The 17,913-nt window shown below is 47.9% G+C and overlaps 1 protein-coding gene across 2 annotated transcripts; it reads left to right on the plus strand.

The window, feature by feature from the left end:
• Positions 1-1,720: 1,720 nt before the first annotated feature.
• Positions 1,721-17,371, plus strand: LOC311527912 (hydroxyacylglutathione hydrolase-like protein). Of its 2 annotated transcripts, XM_084642356.1 has the most exons (9): positions 1,721-1,811; positions 2,185-2,318; positions 8,578-8,642; positions 10,166-10,283; positions 12,028-12,136; positions 12,721-12,824; positions 13,631-13,732; positions 13,959-14,038; positions 14,615-17,371. In XM_084642356.1, exons 2-9 carry the CDS (start codon positions 2,214-2,216, stop codon positions 14,778-14,780), a joined length of 849 nt encoding a protein of 282 aa, XP_084498482.1. In that variant the 5' UTR covers positions 1,721-1,811; positions 2,185-2,213; the 3' UTR covers positions 14,781-17,371. The 2 variants fall into 2 exon arrangements, with proteins under 2 accessions (XP_084498482.1, XP_084498483.1); XM_084642357.1 differs by lacking the exons at positions 1,721-1,811; positions 8,578-8,642.
• The last annotated feature ends 542 nt before the right edge of the window (positions 17,372-17,913 follow it).

Below are 17,913 nucleotides of genomic sequence, written 5' to 3' on the forward strand. Positions count from 1 at the left end.
TAAGACGATCACCCGCAAACACAATCACGTGAAGCATGGATAGTGCATGAAGCAGAAAGCCGCGTATGCACTAAAATACACAGGTGTACATATGTATGGATCAAAAGAAGAAAGAACAGGAGTATGAGGTTGGCAGGATGGCTTCACGATACCACTGTCTCCGAACTCATCATTTTCCCGATTTTATCGGCAGTGCGATTATTTATTTGTTTAAATAAATTATGAAGGCATGGTCAGAATTTTACCAGTAGCAACTGGCCAACAAAACGCTGCCTTAGGAGACTGATAGCAGACTTACTCATAGAAATACTAATTTTACAAGTGCTTTTATCATTTTTTTTTTCTCAGACCTGGCCTCTCCCCTGTCAATAATGAACAATTAGTGAAGGGTAAGGGTATTTGTATAACCAGATGTGTATATTTTTGTCATATTTGAATGAAAAGGTCTGTATTTAGAGTGAATCTTTTCTTTTTCTCCATATCTCCTTTACTTATCAGCTGATTTTGATAAAATTTGACATGGAGTCAGTTTTTTCTTTTTTAGAGGCCCCTCATGTTACAAGGCCCTAAACGGTAGCTTCGTTATCTTATACCTTAATACCGCCCTGGCCTCAGGAGATCTGAGTTCTTGGCTTGGCCCTGCTGTACAAACGTGAAGTAAAAAGACAGCCTGTGCACTCAGCTCCTGCCTCAGTTTCCCCAACTGTAAAATGGGGCTGTATAACACGTTGCGAGCCTGGAATTGAAAGCCCTTTCCAGGTGCAAAGAAATAGAAAACCTTCGCGTGTGCTTCGGCAAGGTGCCAGGACCCCCGTTGCTCCTTCACGCTGGTTATGTTGATAAGTGGCGGGCGGGGGCAGGAGGGGGAATAAGTTTGTAAAAGATCCAGAATGTCAAGGGGAGAAGGCTGAGGTTTCTTCTTCTCCCACGGCCCACAGTGGACTGGAAATAATTTAAGACCTTCCCTCTCCTCCTCCCACACAATTTCTTTGCTGCCCACTGCTAGGCCCTCCCAGTGAAGCGGGAAGGGATTGGGCTAAGGGGCTCAGGTACATGGTGGAGGATTTAACATTTCTGCCTTTTACGGATGGGTACTGCCTGGAGGGAATGATGAGGCGAGATGACACAGCTGTCCTGACAGGTGAGGCCTGGAAGAATCGGCCACCCGTCTGCCCAGTCTGAGGTCAAAGAGCTTTTCCCCTTGACCTTACCAGGACCGCATAGGCTGCAGAGTCATGTGGGCCCCCCCCCAGGCCATGGCTTTTAAGCAGGTACGGGGACACAGGCTTGCCAGCGGGACCCTACAGTGGCTCCCCTGGGTGCTGGTGGGACACACCTGTCACCTGAGGGCAAGACTTGCCACCAGGGAGGGGGAAGGTAAGGAGAGGAATGGGGGGGGGGCTCCTCCTGGGCCAGGTGTTTTGGGCTGCTGGGCAGGGGACGGGGGGGTCGAGAGAGGAAGAGGAGGGTTAAGCGGGGGGGGATTGCGCCCCCTTTCCCCCCGCAGCAGCTGGCCTTGCACGACCCCTGCACGGTCGCACACCCAGCGCCCGCAGCCCCAGAAGCGGGCAGCCGCTGCTGGGGTCGCGCAGATTGTCCCGGGGCAGCGCAGGAGAACGGGCGGCGGCCGCCCGGGGCTGAGCGCAGCTGCTGGGGAGAGCCGGGAGGCGGGCCCCGGCGGGGGCCGGGGATGGAGGCGGCTGGCTCCGGGCCCTGGGGGCGGGCCCTGGCGCACAGTGACAGGGCTACGCTCCGATCCGCCGGCCGGGGCCTCCCGGTCCCCGCAGCCTGCCCGGTCCCCGCGGAAGCAGGTACCGAACCCCGGGGCTGCCGCGATCACCCGCGAGCCGGGCTGGGTGTGCACGGGGGTTGTTGCACACGCGTGTGAAAGGGGGTGCACGAGGGCATGGGGGGGGTGACACTAGCAGACAGCTGATTAATTTGCACCGGGGTGGAGGAGGTGATCGGCGTGCGGGGATTTTCACACCGCGTGTGGGCTTTTTCCACATTGGCGGGGGGTGATGGGCACCTGGGTGCGGGGGGTTCACCCGGGGCTGGAGGATGCTTTGCGCGTGGGCTGGGGGCTTCCGTGTGTCTCATTAATTCCCCCACGGTGTGTTCTGGGAAGATTATTTCTTGTGATTTGTGTGGGATAGTTCTAAAATAATGGAATTGCCCTTACAGCTCAGGGGGAGCTTCACAACCCTGGGACTATGAAGGTCAAAGTTATTTCAGTCTTGGAAGATAACTACATGTACTTGGTCATTGAGGAAAATACCAAGGAAGCTGTTGCAGTGGATGCGGCTGTTCCCAAGAGGGTAACTAGGAATTTTGCTACTTAAAGCCTTGAAGTTGAGGGACATCTGGTCCTGGTTCAGGACATTTATTCAGAGCAGGCTGGCTTGTTTGTAGACACCACAGGAAGGAATCTAGAGCATTGGGTTAGCTTGGCTTCCACTAAGAGCACATAGGGACCTATCAAATACGGGCTATGGGGTTAGTTAGTCCAGGGTGGATGCCTGCAGCAGGTCTGAGCTCAGTGAAAAGTTACAATCAGGAAAAACAAGAAGCCATTGTATTTATTAAACCTGTGTATTGTGATGGTGCCTGAAGTTCCCAGTCCCAATGGGTCCTGTTGTGCCAGGTGCTGTACAAATGAGGCCCAATCTTGTAAATGCTTCTCTGTTTGCAGGATTTAAAAGTTACTCAGTGTGGGTCTGTAGGATGGACCCTGGGATTGCAACTGTGTGTTGTAAAATGACACTTGACTATGGCTTAGGCCCAAAATGTACATTGTTTTAGGGGGAAAGGTCAAAAAAGATGTTATACAGCCTAAAACAAACAGAAGAGCCTTAAACGTTTTTTTAAAAATTGAAGTAAAAATGTTTTTGTTTTGTTTTTCTTGATTCACACTTTGCCCTGCAGTGCTGGACACCCAAACACAAGAACTGTCTTGTGCTAGTGGAGAGGATGGAAAATGAAACTGACTAGAAACAAAGGTGAAACTGGCCTGGGTTGTTTCATTATCCAAAATGCAGTGTTGCCAACTCTGGTGATTTTTATCATGGGCCTGGCAATACTACGTTTTTGGAGTGATGCTGCTAAAGTCCTATCGTTCTGTGAGAATCTCAGCTTAATTGTTTTTTAAATGAAAGTTTCTAGTCCTCTTCATGGTTTGGGGAAGAGCCTGAAAATCTGATCCTCAAGTCTCACAAACCAGAAGGCAAAGAGATAAAACCCAAATTAGTTTTTAAATTATTATTTGTTTGTTAATTATTTTATTAAAATTATTTAATTGGCTTAAACATGATCAGAGTTTTTAAAAATAACCTCCTGATTTTAGAGGCCTGACTTGTGATTTTTGAGCTTTTGAGGCACAAAAACAAACAAGCAGCATTAATGGTCAGATGGAAATGATGGGGATCCATTCTTAAGCACTTGCCTGTTGTCTTAGGGTACATTGACATGGCAATAAAAAAACCTGTGGCACCAAGTGCCAGAGCCTGGGTCAATTGGCCTGTGGAACTAAAATTGCAATGTAGGTGTTTGGGCTCAGGCTGGAGCCCGGGCTCTGGGACCCTCCCGCTTTGTGGGGTCTCCGAGCCTGGGCTCCAAGCCACGTCTGGACATCTACATTGCCCTTTTTAGCCCCGCAGCCAGAGCCCTGCTAGCCCAAGTCAGCTGAGTCAGGGCAGCTGTGCCACGGGTCTTTTATAGCTGTGCAGATGTACCCTCTGATAACAGAAGCCTCCATCCTGCATTGAGCTCCAGATGGGCTGATCCTTGTTCCAGTGCAGAACCCCAGTAGTACAGAGTTCCACCCAGGCCGAGTTCATTGGAGAGTCTGAGTCTCTGATATATCTCCACATTGTGTGCTGCGTTCCTTACACTAAAGGGATAAATACTGTAAGTACCAAGGGAAATCTGACTGTTAGTGACTGTTGCTTTGCTGATTCAAACAATTAATTAATAGCTTAAGGCCTGATCTGGAGCAGCCTTAAGAATATGGTACTAAAACTGTATTTTATGTCGATTTAAAAAAACCGCCTCTAAAGCCCTGGGCTTTATTAGGACATTATTACATCCCGTGTGAGCACACAGGGTGGAAACCAGTCTTCTCTATTCCTCTCTGTCATTTGCTCCTGCTTCCATTTGCTCTATGGTGTTGAGATAGACAGTTGTGCCCTCCCTGGTAATGGGGGTTCTTAAGGTTTCTCTTGGGCGTCCTTGTTTCCTCCCACGAGTTCGTTTCCACTGGACTGCTACATGCAGGTAGCCGTGTGCATCCGAAGTACATGCCCTATGTATGGCAGAAACGAGCTGTGGGTTGGTGAATTCTCAGATCTCTTCATTGGTGATGCTCTCTCCAGCCAGTGCCCAGAATCTTTCATAGGCACTTATTTTCAATGGTGTCTCATTTTCTGTCTGACTTTTTAGTAGATCTCCAGTTCTTGCAGCCATATCTTAGCACCGAGATTGCGTCTGAATTGAAAATTCTCAGTTTTGTTCTGGTGCTGTGTAGCCTTGATTCCATACGTTGATGAGTTTTGTAAATGCTGTGGATGCCTTTCCTATCCCTTGGTGTCACTTCTTTCTTGGGGTCTCCGTTGGCTAAAATGGTGCTGCCCAGGTAGGTGAACTGTTGTTCTTTCTTGATATTTTTGCCTTCTAATGTGATGTTACTGCTTGACGTCTTGGTTTCAAGGATGTTTGTTTTAGCATAACTAATTTTGAGCCCTACTTGGCATGCTGTTGTTGCTGAGTTGTCTGTCTTTGTTTGTAACTTTTCCAGGGTGTCACTTAGTAGCGCAATATCATCAGCAAAGCCTGGGTCTTCTAGGCATTTGCCATCTACCCATCCTATACTGATGTTTGTGTTGCTAAAACACTTCTTCGTTATCCAGTCTATGGCAGTGCTAAAGAACAGTGGAGATAAAATGCAGCCCTGTTTCACGCCAGTGTCCATATTAAAGCGCTCTGTTTTCTGGGTGTTCACCCTTACACAGAACTTCCTTGATGATCTTGATAACTTCAGCTGGGATGCCGTAGGACTGAGGAATATTCCACGGTCTTGTGCAGACTTTTGAAAAATCAATGCAATTGACCAAGAGGGGAGATTGCCATTCTACACATTCTTCTATGATGGACCTTAGTGTGAACATCTGATCCACACAGGATCTCTTGGGCTTGAATCCAGCCTGGCCTTCCCTAATCTTTGTATCAACTGCCTTTCATCCTGTGTAGTATCACGGCAGAAGGCTTTCCCTACAACTCCTCTCCAGTTGCTACAGTCAGTAAGATCAACCCTTTTTGGGTATTCTGACAATGATTCCATGTTTCCACTGGTCAGGAGGGGTCTTTTTTCCCCGAACTTGGTTGAACAGCTCTGTCCGTTTCGTTAAGATTATGGTATCAACCACGTTTAGCATTTCTGCTGGAATTGGATCATCTCTTGCTGCTTTGTTACTTTTCAGCTTTTTGATTGCAGCCTTCACTTCTGATATTTCTCTAGTGACCGATGTTAGTCAAGTTGATCAGGTCCATGTATTTCACCAACATCAGATGCTGAAGTGGAGCTGGGTCTATTGAGGATTTCTTTGAAATGCTTTGCCTATCTGCTTTTCAGTTCTACCTCAGTTGTGATCTTTCTTTCTTCTCTCTTTGCTTTTTATTGGCCCATGTCCTGTTTTGAAGTTTCCACACAGGGTTTTAGTCACTTGGTAAGTGGCTCTGTGGTTTCCTATGCTAGCAGCAGCTTCTGCTGCTCAGTCTTCAACATATCTCCGTTTATCTTTCATTGAGCTGCTTTTCACTGCTTTGTCTGCTTTCTTGTACTCCTCCTGTACATTTTCCAATAGTTTGTTGGTCTTAGAATTCAGGAGTTTTCCTTTGGTAATTTTTCTTTCCTTGCTGAGACGCCACGTCTCTTGGCCTATCCAGTTCTTGCTCTGTCTGTGTTGATATTTGACTGTGACTGGTACAGCTTGATTCACATTGTCTCTGAGTGCTGCCCTTTTTCTTCAGGCCCATTCTGTGTCACCTTTCTCTACCTCTGTCAGTGCCTGCAATCTGTTCCTTAGTTCACGCTGGAATTTCTCACAGGACTCTCTGGTTTCAGTTTTGTACTGTCGATTTTCTTTACCACTTTCTGTTTAAAGTTGATCTTCCTCTTGTTTTAATTTCGGTTTAGCAATGCAAAGATTGTGGTTGCTGTGAACATCTGCTGTTCAGTATTCCCTTAGATCTTGGACAGATTACCTGCATCTTCGGCGAATGCAGTTGTGGTCGATCTGCTTTTTCGTTTTGCCATCTGACAAATTCCACGTGTCTTTGTGAGGGACCAGGCTACTTGCAAGAACTAGGTTGGTGACCAAACACAATTCAATGAGTCTCTTGCCATTTTGGGTGATGGTTCCCAGCTCATGCTTCCCTGTTGCTCTTTCCATTCCTTGGTTATCACATTCTACTCCAGCATTAAAGTTGCCCAAGACAAGGAGTAAGTCGCGTTTAGGTAGTCTGTCAATCACACTTCAGAGGCAATTATAGAAGTCCTCCTTGTCGTCATCGCTGTGCTCCTCTGTTGGAGCAGAGCACTGATTGACATCTTTAGGCCTCTGGTTTGGAGTTCGGCATCTACGTTGCATTGGTTCATTGATTGCAGTTGATGAATGACTTTTTCCCCCACAGAATCTGTTGTATGGGGCGCTGCTCCCTGTGTGGTGGTGTCCTCTTGCTCGAAGTACTTCTTATCCACACCTAACACTCCCCTCTCACCGATGCCCAGGATTTCAAGTCTATAGTTGTCCATCTCCCTCATGATCTGTGCGATTGCATTCCACTAGCCAACTCTGAAGTCTTTTCTTGCTAACAGCATCAAACTTCCTGGGGCCCTGGCTTCCAGAGACTGCCTTCCACCAGGAGGCTTCATGCAGCACAGGGGGTTGGTAGTGTTCCTTTTCACCAGAATGGCAGCCTGGCTCTGTTTCTATAACCAGTGAAGAATTTTGGGGTTTTTTGTTATGAGGCTAGGTGTTTAGTCTTGCGCTCAACTCTCCCTGCTTTAGCTGGCCTTGAGACTGGCAGCTGAGCCAATCATGGTGCAGCAGGTTGGAGCTACTGGGCTTAGCAGCGTGGAAAAAGCATCTCTCATAGCAACACAGCTTGTATCTGACAGAATTCATCCACTGCCAACCTGGCCATCAAATACAGTCACTGGCTGGGCAGGGGGCCCGTCGGGGAGAGAGGATCTGTCTCCATTTCCGATAGGCTCTGGAAGCATGATGCCTCCAGGAGCATGGGGGAGTATGGCTGCTGCTATATCCCTAAAAGGGGTGCAGGGTGCATTCCTCTCCAGGGCTGGCCGGCTGGGGTGGGAGACAGTGGGGCTATGCTTCACCTTCTCGTCCCCTTGGGAGTGGTCATGCTGATAGCATGGCTGCCTCTGGGCAGCCCTTTCTCTCCTGCAGGTGGGTTGCCCTTTGCACCCTTCTTGTGCCCAGTATCATTTCTGATCACAGTTTGACCCTTAATCAGACCAAAATGATGCAAATGCCCAAGGCCAGACTTTCATATTGATATGAAAAGATGTGAAAGGCATGCACATAATTTGTACCTGGAGGTGCTGTGAGTGCATGTGCAGTTGTGGTGATTGCATGTGCAAATGACATGCATACAGTTTTGTGCACACGCTTATGCAAATTGGGCCAAAAAGCGCTGTTGCACAAGTGGAAGCCAATATCACAATCTCCCGATTGGTAGGAATCCCTGTCAATATCAATGCTGCGAATATTTGGGAGGGGGATTCGAATTAGGGGCGTATTTGCAGTTGGATTTCCAGTGGTGTAGTGTGAGTTACCCCGATCTGATCTGTCTGTGATCACAGAGTGGATTCCCCCAGTGTTCTAGGGAGCTCCCGAAGGCATCATGCTTAAAGATCCTACCAGAAACGGGCTGAGTTTGTGACATTTGTGATAAGACATCTTGAAAGAGTTTATGGAAGCTCACAGTGTTAGGAAGATACATGATGTACTAAGCACTTCTTTTGATTCCCAGGAGAGGGGCGGTCAGGAGCTGTGTGTAGTATTATTTGCTCACGTTTAAACTGCCAGGCAGAGACCCACTGTTCTGGTTACCTCTTTCTTCTAACCAAAATATCCATCACTTAACTCTCTCACTGATGCTGGGTTCTGATTTATAAATGAAATCGCATTTGACAACATTTAATACTATGTTGCATGAAAAACCATCCCAAGAGGCTGCGCCTTGTTTCTTGTACCTGTGGCTTTTTGTGTGCCAGCTGTTTTTTACGCTGCCTTTCCAGCGCCAAGTATTATGCTGATCGCAGGGTGAATTTTCAGGGCTGGTAGTTAGAATCACTGCCTCCTCAAATGTGATCTGTTCACACATAATCTGAAGTCACTGGGAGACCCTGCAGGATGCTAGTTTTGCAGAGTCGTGTTTCAGGAAGCAGCAAGGCTTTCAAGATTGTCTTTAGGGTCTTTAATGATTAACTTTCCGACACAGGATCTTATTAAAATCTATGCTCTTTGACATGACTCTTTTTCCCCCCCATTTTAGTTACTAGAAATTGTCAGAAAAGAAGGCGTTGCACTTAAAGCAATTCTTACCACCCATCACCATTGGTAAGTGCTGTGGAGAGGAAAGGGGTACAGTACTGTATGTTAGAAATGGAAAAGGTGCAGAGAAGGGCAAGAAATACGATTAGGGGGATGGAACAGCTTCCATAGGAGGAGAGATTAAAAAGCCTGGAACTGTTCATCTTAGAAAAGAGATGCCTAAGGGGGGGGATATGCTAGAGGTCTATAAAATCGCGAATGATGGGAGAAAGTGACTAAGGATGTGTTATTTACCCCTTTGCGTAACACAAGGACTAGATTTCAGAGTAACAGCCGTGTTAGTCTGTATTCGCAAAAAGAAAAGGAGTACTTGTGGCACCTTAGAGACTAACCAATTTATTAGAGCATAAGCTTTCGTGAGCTACAGCTCACTTCATCAGATGCATATCGTGGAAACTGCAGCAGACTTTATATATACAGAGAGAATATGAACCAATACCTCCTCCCACCCCACTGTCCTGCTGGTAATAGCTTATCTAAAGTGATCATCAGGTGGGCCATTTCCAGCACAAATCCAGGTTTTCTCACCCTCCACCCCCACACACAAATTCACTCTCCTGCTGGTGATAGCCCATCCAAAGTGACAACTCTTTACACAATGTGCATGACAATCAAGTTGGGCTATTTCCTGCACAAATCCAGGTTTTCTCACATCCCCCCCACCCCCATACACACACAAACTCACTCTCCTGCTGGTAATAGCTCATCCAAACTGACCACTCTTCAAGTTTAAATCCAAGTTAAACCAGACTAGAGGACTAGAGGTCACCCGATGAAGTTAACAGGCAGCAGGTTTAAAACACACTCGGTGAAGTACTTCTTTACACAACACACAGTCAACTTGTATTGTGAGGGATAGGTCTGTCAATGGCTATTAGCCAAGATGGTCAGGGACACAACCCCATACTCCGGGTGCCCTAAACCTCTTAACTGCCAAAAGCTAGGACTGGACAATGGGATGGATCATTTGATAATTGCCCTGTTCTGTTCATTCCCTGTGAAGCACCAGGCATTGGCCAATGTCGGGAGACGAGACACTGGGCTAGATAGATGGACTTTTGGTCTGAGCCAGTATGGCCGTTCTTATGTTCATAGTATGCTCTCATCAGAGTGCATGAGGCTTGGGGGGAGATCTATGCAGAAATCCCTGCTCATGACATGACAGCAACACTCTGTGATCTGAGAGATATCAAGGGACCCGATCCTGTGAGGTGGAAGCAGAGTGCTCTCCGTGCTCCCCAGGATTGGGTCCTGAATGCAGAACAGGTCTATTGGGCTGCTGTGCTCACATATGGATAAATTGTGTCCTGTTCCAGAATGTCAGGTGGCCCTTTTCCATGCTCTGAAATCTTGAGTGGCGGTATTTTTCGTGTCACAGCACACACCAGGGCTGTCCCCGCAGTACTGTAACGCTAGGGTTACGTTGATGCAGGAGCCTGAGACTCGTTTTAGCCCTCCCCCTTCCTCTGGGGTATCAGTAAATGCCAAGTGTATCGTGGAGACGCTAATCTCACTCCCTGTCTGTGAAGGGACCACGCCCGAGGAAATGAAGAACTGGCCAAGGTGTATCCAGAGCTGCAGGTGTATGGAGCAGATGAGCGGATTGGAGCCTTGACACACAAGGTGACTCACAACGAGGAGTTAAAGGTACGAGACTGGAGGTTTATTATTAACATTGTTGTTCCTCTTGTCTCACTTAGCGCCCCCCTCAGGATCTCAAAGCTCTTTACACACGATTGAATGACACCTCCTGAGCCCTGGCAGGGAGGTCGATGTCAGGATCCCTGTTTTACTGAGGGTGATGGCGAAGGACAGAGCTGGGAAGTGATGTGCCCAAAGACCCACAGGGAGTCAATGTGAGAACGGGGACCAGAGCGAGAGAGTCCTTTGCTTGCCTGGGGATGAATGTGCATGAGATTGTAGGGGCGTAACCGAAGGAAGGATTCGGTCCATGCTCCCACTACACACACTCTTACTGTCTTTGGTTTTTCCTGCTGTGTAACCCACTGCTGTGACCAGGGGAGAGGGGGGAAGCGCGAGAAAGCTGCTGCCTGTCAGTTGCTCCAACTACTAATTCATTTCGGTCTGTCTCTGCTTTAGCGTGCGTGGGAATCTATGGGATCGCCGCGCGGGGGTCGGTGCTAGGATCCAGCTTCAATAACCTTCCCTGGTTTACTGCTGCCAGGTTTCTCTGTGGCAGATTCTCATGTGGAACAAATAGCCAGTAGATGGTAGCATTTTCCCAAGGTTATAAATCCACATGTGATAGATCGCCTCTGCTCGGGGACTCTTTGAAATCCAAATGTGCATCTGAATTTTACAAATGACCCTTTTCTTTAGAACGCATTGAACCAAATCCTAGATCTGAACACTGCCAGTCAACACAGTGCTAGAAATTTTGCAGCCCGTCTTTGTTCAAATAGATCCTGTGGACGAACTTCATAGCCGGCTTTATATACTCTGGGGTGGATGTGAGCACAGGCCTGTGAGCCAGAAACTGCCAATCCCCAATCTAAATTTCCCCACGCGTAACACAGGGATAACATCTGCCTGTTGTGAATCTTAATTTGCTATTTGTCCTGTTGGTGAAATGCCAGGAAGAGGGAAAAATGCCTTATAAATACTAAGCATAATTGTCACTTGTTGTCCTGCATCGTCTTTGGCATTAGCAGGTGGGGAACATGGAAAATATTCTTGCATGTCTGTCTTTGAGAATTTTATCTTTTGGTTGCCCCATTTCCATCTTGAGTCATCTAGTTATTGAGGTAAGGGAGGGGCAGGGCTGCCAGAACATAGGGGGGCCGGGGCCATGGCCCCCCACTTTGTATCGGTAGTAAGGGCAAGTGACAGGGCAGGGATGGAGAGGAGTGAGTGGGGGGTGGGGCCTGAGGGGTGGCATGTGGGCAGGGCCTTGGGGGGGTAAGGGGTAGCATGGGAGTGGGGCCATGGTTAGGGCCACTGGTGACCTGCCGCGCTTTTAGGAAGCTTCTGACGTTCCTGGGGAGGGGTCATCATCACGCTGATGTGCCAAGTCACTCACCTTTGTTCCAAACAAGAAGATACTTCTCTTCTCCACGGTGAGGCGTTGCTTCTAAAATGGTTGCAAAGCCAGGCCTTTCTGGTGATTTCAGTTGTACCGAAGAGTAAGCAGGTGACTTCTGAAAAATGTCGGCTAGCAGATCTCGGCTGGGATGGAAGTAAGCTGATCTGCTGTAGCATCCTGTCGTGAAGAAGGGAAGTCCGTATTGCTTGGTTTGGAAGCTCTCTGGGGCAGGGACCATCTCTTTGTTCTGTGTTTATGCAGCGCCTAGAGCAGTGCGGTCCCGGTCCTTGACTACGGTCCCTAGGTGTGGTGATAATACCAACCCGGATTGCCCCTTTGTCTCTGCAGTTCGGGGATATTAACGTGAGGTGCCTGTTCACGCCGTGCCATACGTCAGGCCACGTGTGTTATTTCATGTGGGAAGAGAACTCCCCAGATGCTCCAGCCGTCTTTTCAGGTATTCAGCACCTTCTTGAGAAGCCAGCCGGAGCTGAAAAGTCTCAGACAGTCTCCGATTGAGATCCCTTTGAGTGAGCTATGTGGGGGGACCGATCATTAGACTAGAATTCCACCCAGAATCATTCAGATTCCATCCTCCTTTAGCTGCGATCTGCATGGGAACTGCCTCATTTTAAGGGTAAGCCTGAGCAAGATGGGCTTTGTTTTCCTTTAAAGTGATATCTGTCTAGGCCCTTCTCTGGCCCCTGACCTGGCAGGGCGGAGCTGTTATTCCCATTGTGTGGATGGGGAACTGAAGCCCAGAGGTCCAGATCCTCTTAAGTATTTATATGCCTAAGTGACTTGCCCAAGGGCACAGAGGAAGCCTGTGGCAGAGCTAGGAATAGTGCCCTGCCCACTAGACCAGCAAAACATGCCTGACTGCCAACCCCAGGGAGTAAAGTCTGGTTCAGCCTTGGCACAGATACAACAGCAGGGTGGGCTTCCCCCAGGCATCAGCCCCTGGCCACAGGCTTCCCGCCTGCCCTGCAGGCAGAAGCTCCTTGCCCTCCCCGCAATAAGGTGACGTGTTTCCCCGCCCAGGTGACACCTTGTTCATTGGTGGCTGTGGGAAGTTCTTTGAAGGGACGGCCGAGCAGATGTACAGGAACCTGACTGAAATCCTGGGTGCTTTGCCAAAGGACACTGTGAGTGTCGCGCCTATTTCAGGGGGTGTCCGGGCCCTCTCCCCTATTTCCCTTCATCTCCCTCTCTGTGTCTCGGAGCAGGCCGGGCAGAGCTTTATGCCCGCAGCACGTTGGTGCCAACGTGCTTCTCCATCTTCTTGAGCAACGTGCGCTGCCTGGATTCTCTCTGGCTGGCACCAGCCTCTTGCCATTTGACATGTTGGCCAAATGCCACTCTTTGACCGGAATGGCCGTGGCTGCTCCATGAGTGTGGGGACTGGGCCCAGAACGCTCCACCAGCGTCTACTTCCCACCGTCCCCTCAGCATGTGTCGGATTCCTAGGTCAGAGGGATCCTGGTGATAATCTAGTCTGACCTCCTGCATGACACGGGCCAGAGAGCTCCCCCCAAATCATTCCTAGACACTGTGACTATGGGGAATCAGGCCCAGAGCTCTCCCCAGGCAGCTGCTTCCCCCTGGATTAATTGCAGTGGGCAAACCACGTGCATTAAATGCATCCTCCCTTGGTAGGACGCCCCAGCCCGCTAGAGAGAAGAGCCCTCCAGAATCTCCGCCCAAGGTCAAGCAGCTGCTTGGCTAAGCAGCGGAGCTCTGCGGTGCACTCTGAAGACCAGCAGCCCGTGGCTCTGGCTGAGGGAGTTCCACATCCAGGCTCCTCCACAGGCGGGAACGCTCGTCCCCTGGAGCTCACCTGGGGTCTCCGCCGCTGGGACGCCGTCTCAAGACGTGCTATCCTGGGTGGGGAGGTACCAAGCCCAGGGCGACATGCAGGCCGTAAAGGTGCATTGTCTCGTTTGCCTTGCAGAAAGTGTTCTGTGGGCACGAGTACACCGTGAGGAACCTCAAGTTTGCTTTGAAAGTGGAACCGGAGAACGAGATTGTGAAAAAGAAACTCGCTTGGGCAAAAGTAGGTGTTTCCCCTTCCGAAGCGGAGAGTCCCAGCGGGAGGGGGAGGCTGGAACGAACGTTGAGTTCTGCGAACGCTAGATTTGTTTCCCCTCTAATTGGTCTGTGTGTTTAAGGTGCTTGTCCCCATGTCTAGGAGCTTCTAAGCATCTGCCTCTGATATTCTCCATGAGCTCAGTGATGGGGACCGTCTCCATATGCTGAACGAGTCTGTGGTTTCTCCCCAGCTCCGAGACGACGAGGACTTGCCCACGGTGCCCTCCACTCTGCAGGAGGAGTTCCACTACAACCCCTTCCTGCGGGTCTCGTGAGTAGAGTTCAGCGCCTCCCACAGCCCCCTGGGCACCAAGTGCCTCACTGGCAGGCCCAGTTGAGTGTGAGGGGACAGCGGGCTCTGCGGGAACGGAGATGCCCCATAGCATTGCCCCGTCCTGCACCAGGCCGAGGAATGCGGCTGCTTTTCCTGCCTTCCAGCAACAGACCTTTCACTTGGTGACTCACAGGGGAAGGGGAATTTTGCCTTCCCACCAGTATGAGAAGCATCAGGTACGTGATGGGGTGGGGGGGGGTCTCATCTCCCCCTAGCTCCCCATCCAGGATAACTCATTCCTAGCCAGCCTTCTACAGGGATATGACAGAAGAAGATACCCTCCCCATTGGCTTCCACCCCTCCACCAGCCTGCTCCCCACCAGTGAGGGTGGTGGGAGGAGACAGACTACAGCCAGATTCTGCTCTGTTACTCTGGTGTAAAGCCAAAGGGAGTCTCTAAAAACAAGACTCCAGATGGCCACCGGAGTCCCAGAAAACCAAACCTGGCCTTGAGTCTTGATTCCCTTTGCTGCTACGTACGGGGCACACAACGGGTGTCGCTTGAACTTGCAGGGAAGAATCAGTGCAGAAATTCACGGGCAAGACGGATCCGGTGGACGTGCTGCGAGCTCTCCGCACAGAGAAAGATAACTTCAAGAAGCCCAAAGAGAGGCTGACCCCTCAGGCCATGCTGGCGTTCGAGTGGGGTCTCTTCAGCCCCTTCATGGAGAAGAAGTGAAATGCAGCCGGGTTTGTCGGATCGTTTATTTTGTGCCAATATATAAATGCAACCAAGGCCACAGTGAGGGCCAGTCTGTCTCCCCGCTGGGCAAGGATTGTTCCCCGTAGCACATTGTGTAGGGCTCTGTCCTGTCTGGCTTTAAATGATTCGGCCACTGAAGCTTCCCTTATTGCATAGGCCCCGCAGCTGGGAATTGGGGATGTAATTCAGCCTTGTTTCTTTTCTCCTTTTGATCCCCTCACTTCTAGCTGTACGTGTTTGAACTACCCTAAGCAATTCCTCTCTCTCCTTACACCCCTCTGTGAATGGTCTGATTTTCTGAGCCCTGCCTCTTAAAAGGGGTGATGTAAGAACCAGGTTCGTTTTTGTACCTGGAAGTAAACTATGGGCTTCTGGAAAACGGGGAAATCTGAACGTAAGGGTTCGAAGTGGAACAGTTCTGCCCAGAACAATTCCTGTTTTTAAAAGACTGTTTTGTTGCTCCCCAAAACAAGATATTTTGGGGACATCTAAAACTTCCAATTCTTCTAGTAATTACTGGGGGAGGGGCTGCTCGCTGAATGGAACGAAACTATGCTGTGTACCAATGTAGCATTAGAAAAAACACTTTTATTTTGCACGAAGCCAGGGCTGGCCTTGTCAACAGTGACTCTCACAAACGATAACTGAGAAACTTGAAAGTGCTGATTTCTGTGCCAAACTCCCCTTGTCTTCAGTTGTTAACTGTCTCCAGAAAATCAAAACGGGCAGTCAATGGGCCCCTTGTAGCGTGATGTGGTGATGCATGCATATTGAGTATATAAAGCAGTGCATCTTTTCAAGGAGCCGACACTGGCCCCCTGCAACCTTGACAGGTTGGAAAGGTTTCATGTAATAGAATTATAGTATGTAAGGCAAAAATTTACCACACTTAATCACAGCAAGCTGAAACTAGCAGCAGGGTAATTGGAGGGGAATTGTCTTTTTGCTTAATAATCAGGAATATCTTTGTCAAAAGCAGCATTAAAAAAAACCACACCCTGTTTTTTAATATTCCCAAATCAAAATGTGATAGCAGGATTTGAAAAACAATTACTAGGGACATAGCATGGGCTTCTGAACAGATTAACCCCGCAAAATGCTTTAAATTGGAGCCCAGGCTTGTGGTCCTTCAAAGCAAGACTTTGCTGGGAGTTGCTTGTGCAGAAGGCCTGATGGATCACGTCCCTTAGGCTCCTAGTTTGAAAATATGCTTATATGCTCCCTTTACCAGCAGAGGCAGATTAAGGAACCACAGTTAAAAGCCTGTGCAGATTTATGCACATTTAACTCTATGCAATTGACGAGGGGATTACTCACACCCATGAAATTAAGCACATCCATGTCTGCAGCATCAGGGCCTTGGGTCAGTAAGCAGCATCTGTTCTGCTGCTTTTCTCCCACTATAGAACGTGAAAGATTCTTCCCCTCCCACGTGTACGTTTAGCAGAGTGGAAAGGGGAAGGACTTGTGTTTGTATCACTGTTAATTTTTTTTATAGAAGTAAAAATTAACATCTGCTTTTTAAAAAAATTGTCAGCCTTCCAATTTTAGTTTAACAATCTGAAAACTGTGTGTAGTACTTAAAGTTTGCAAGGCACTGGAGCAGTTTATTACAATATTTAGAATTAAGTGTTGTCTCCTCTGAAAGAAAATCTAGAGTAGCTCTGTAAACAGCTGTGAAAATCGGCATGCCTTGATTAGAGGGAGCAGTTCTAGGGAGCAAGTTGCTCTGTTTCAGGATTCCATAGCTTTTACTATTAAATAGCAGGCCTCATTCTCCACTACCTTGAGTTACTGTTTACACCAAAGTGAAAAAGCTGGTTAAACACTACTCCATCAGTGATTTTACACCTACTTCACACAGGTGAATGAGAACACCAAGGAAGGCAGATTGGGCCCCCTAAAACGTCTTACTCTAAAACTGTTCACACAGCTTTGATTAAACTTGATAAGTTCTTAGCACTGGATGATAGTTGACCTGATTTTTCTTTTATGTACAGTGAGCGTTTTTTTTAAAATAAACCAATATAATTGTCTCCATACTAGGTTTGCACCGTACAACTTGTGTGTAGACCTGACTATGGTGTAACACTTTGATGCTAACCACCACTGATGTACAACTCTTGAGATTATTTTACTGATGTGTAGAATATAGCTCTCGTAAAGGGGTAGCAAAACAAAATGCAGATTACTAATGGATTAATTTTACAGTGCAATAGCTAATTAGCATTTTATTTGTATATGCCTAATGAAGACTGCACATTTTAAATAAACTGAACTTAGGTCTTTTGCACTTTAGTTCAAAGTCCTAGCGCTTGTGTACTAAACTTAGAATTGCATCACTTAACGCTAGAATTCATGGGGCTTGCTGCAGTTAAAACCTACAGGTTTAATGCAATACCATATGTAAAACTATGCATGAGAAGGTATTCACTGAAACTAGCCCCCTCCTTGCAAAACAGGAGAGAAAAGCAATGCAAGAGTCTTGCCAGATGAGCAGAGTGTACCTGCTACTAGATTGTAATGACAGCTTTAAATAAAGCTTTGATTTTTTTTTTAAACTTTGACATGTGCATGTTACTGATGGTTTATTTTTGGTAAACATTTGATGACTTAAAAAAGTGAGGTACCAAGAGAAAACAAGACTTTCCTTTACAGGTATAAAAGGCAACCATTGTCTTTCACAACTTTGCTTTTGACAAGATGGAGGTAGATCTGTTGCTCCAGTTTGATCAGATGCTCTGTTTAGAACCAAAACCAACAAATACCTAAGATACACAGCAGACTGTTCCAAAATAGAAACAGCTCCCCTTTTGCATGAATACTTCAGTGATCTGAAATGTGGTGGAGTTTAAGATTTTCAAATATTGAGTCCCACCAACAGGCCAGTCGTCTTCTAGCAAAGCAGAAGTTAAGTGAAATGGCATCTTTTGCTCCGGCTACCTAATTTTCCCCATTCTGCATTAGGCCTATGTAATCTTATTTGAAAGGCAGGAACCCAGGCATGCAAGAGAGATACTGGCTTCGTCAAAGCATTGTAAGTGAACAAAATCTGAGTTGCATCTCGCATTTGTTCTTTTTAAAAAAATGTAAAGCTCCTGTCCTCCAG

The sequence above is a fragment of the Lepidochelys olivacea genome (assembly GCF_965140295.1).
Source record: "Lepidochelys olivacea isolate rLepOli2 genome assembly, chromosome: 10".
Lineage (NCBI taxonomy): Eukaryota > Metazoa > Chordata > Testudines > Cheloniidae > Lepidochelys > Lepidochelys olivacea.

Excerpts from the sequence above, each read along its gene's own strand:
- LOC311527912 (XM_084642356.1), top strand. The coding sequence starts at position 2,214 with ATGAAGGTCAAAGTTATTTCAGTCTTGGAAGATAACTACATGTACTTG. Across the intron at positions 13,733-13,958 it reads AGAAACTCGCTTGGGCAAAA|CTCCGAGACGACGAGGACTT; the intron begins GTAGGTGTTTCC and ends GTTTCTCCCCAG. Across the intron at positions 14,039-14,614 it reads AACCCCTTCCTGCGGGTCTC|GGAAGAATCAGTGCAGAAAT; the intron begins GTGAGTAGAGTT and ends TTGAACTTGCAG.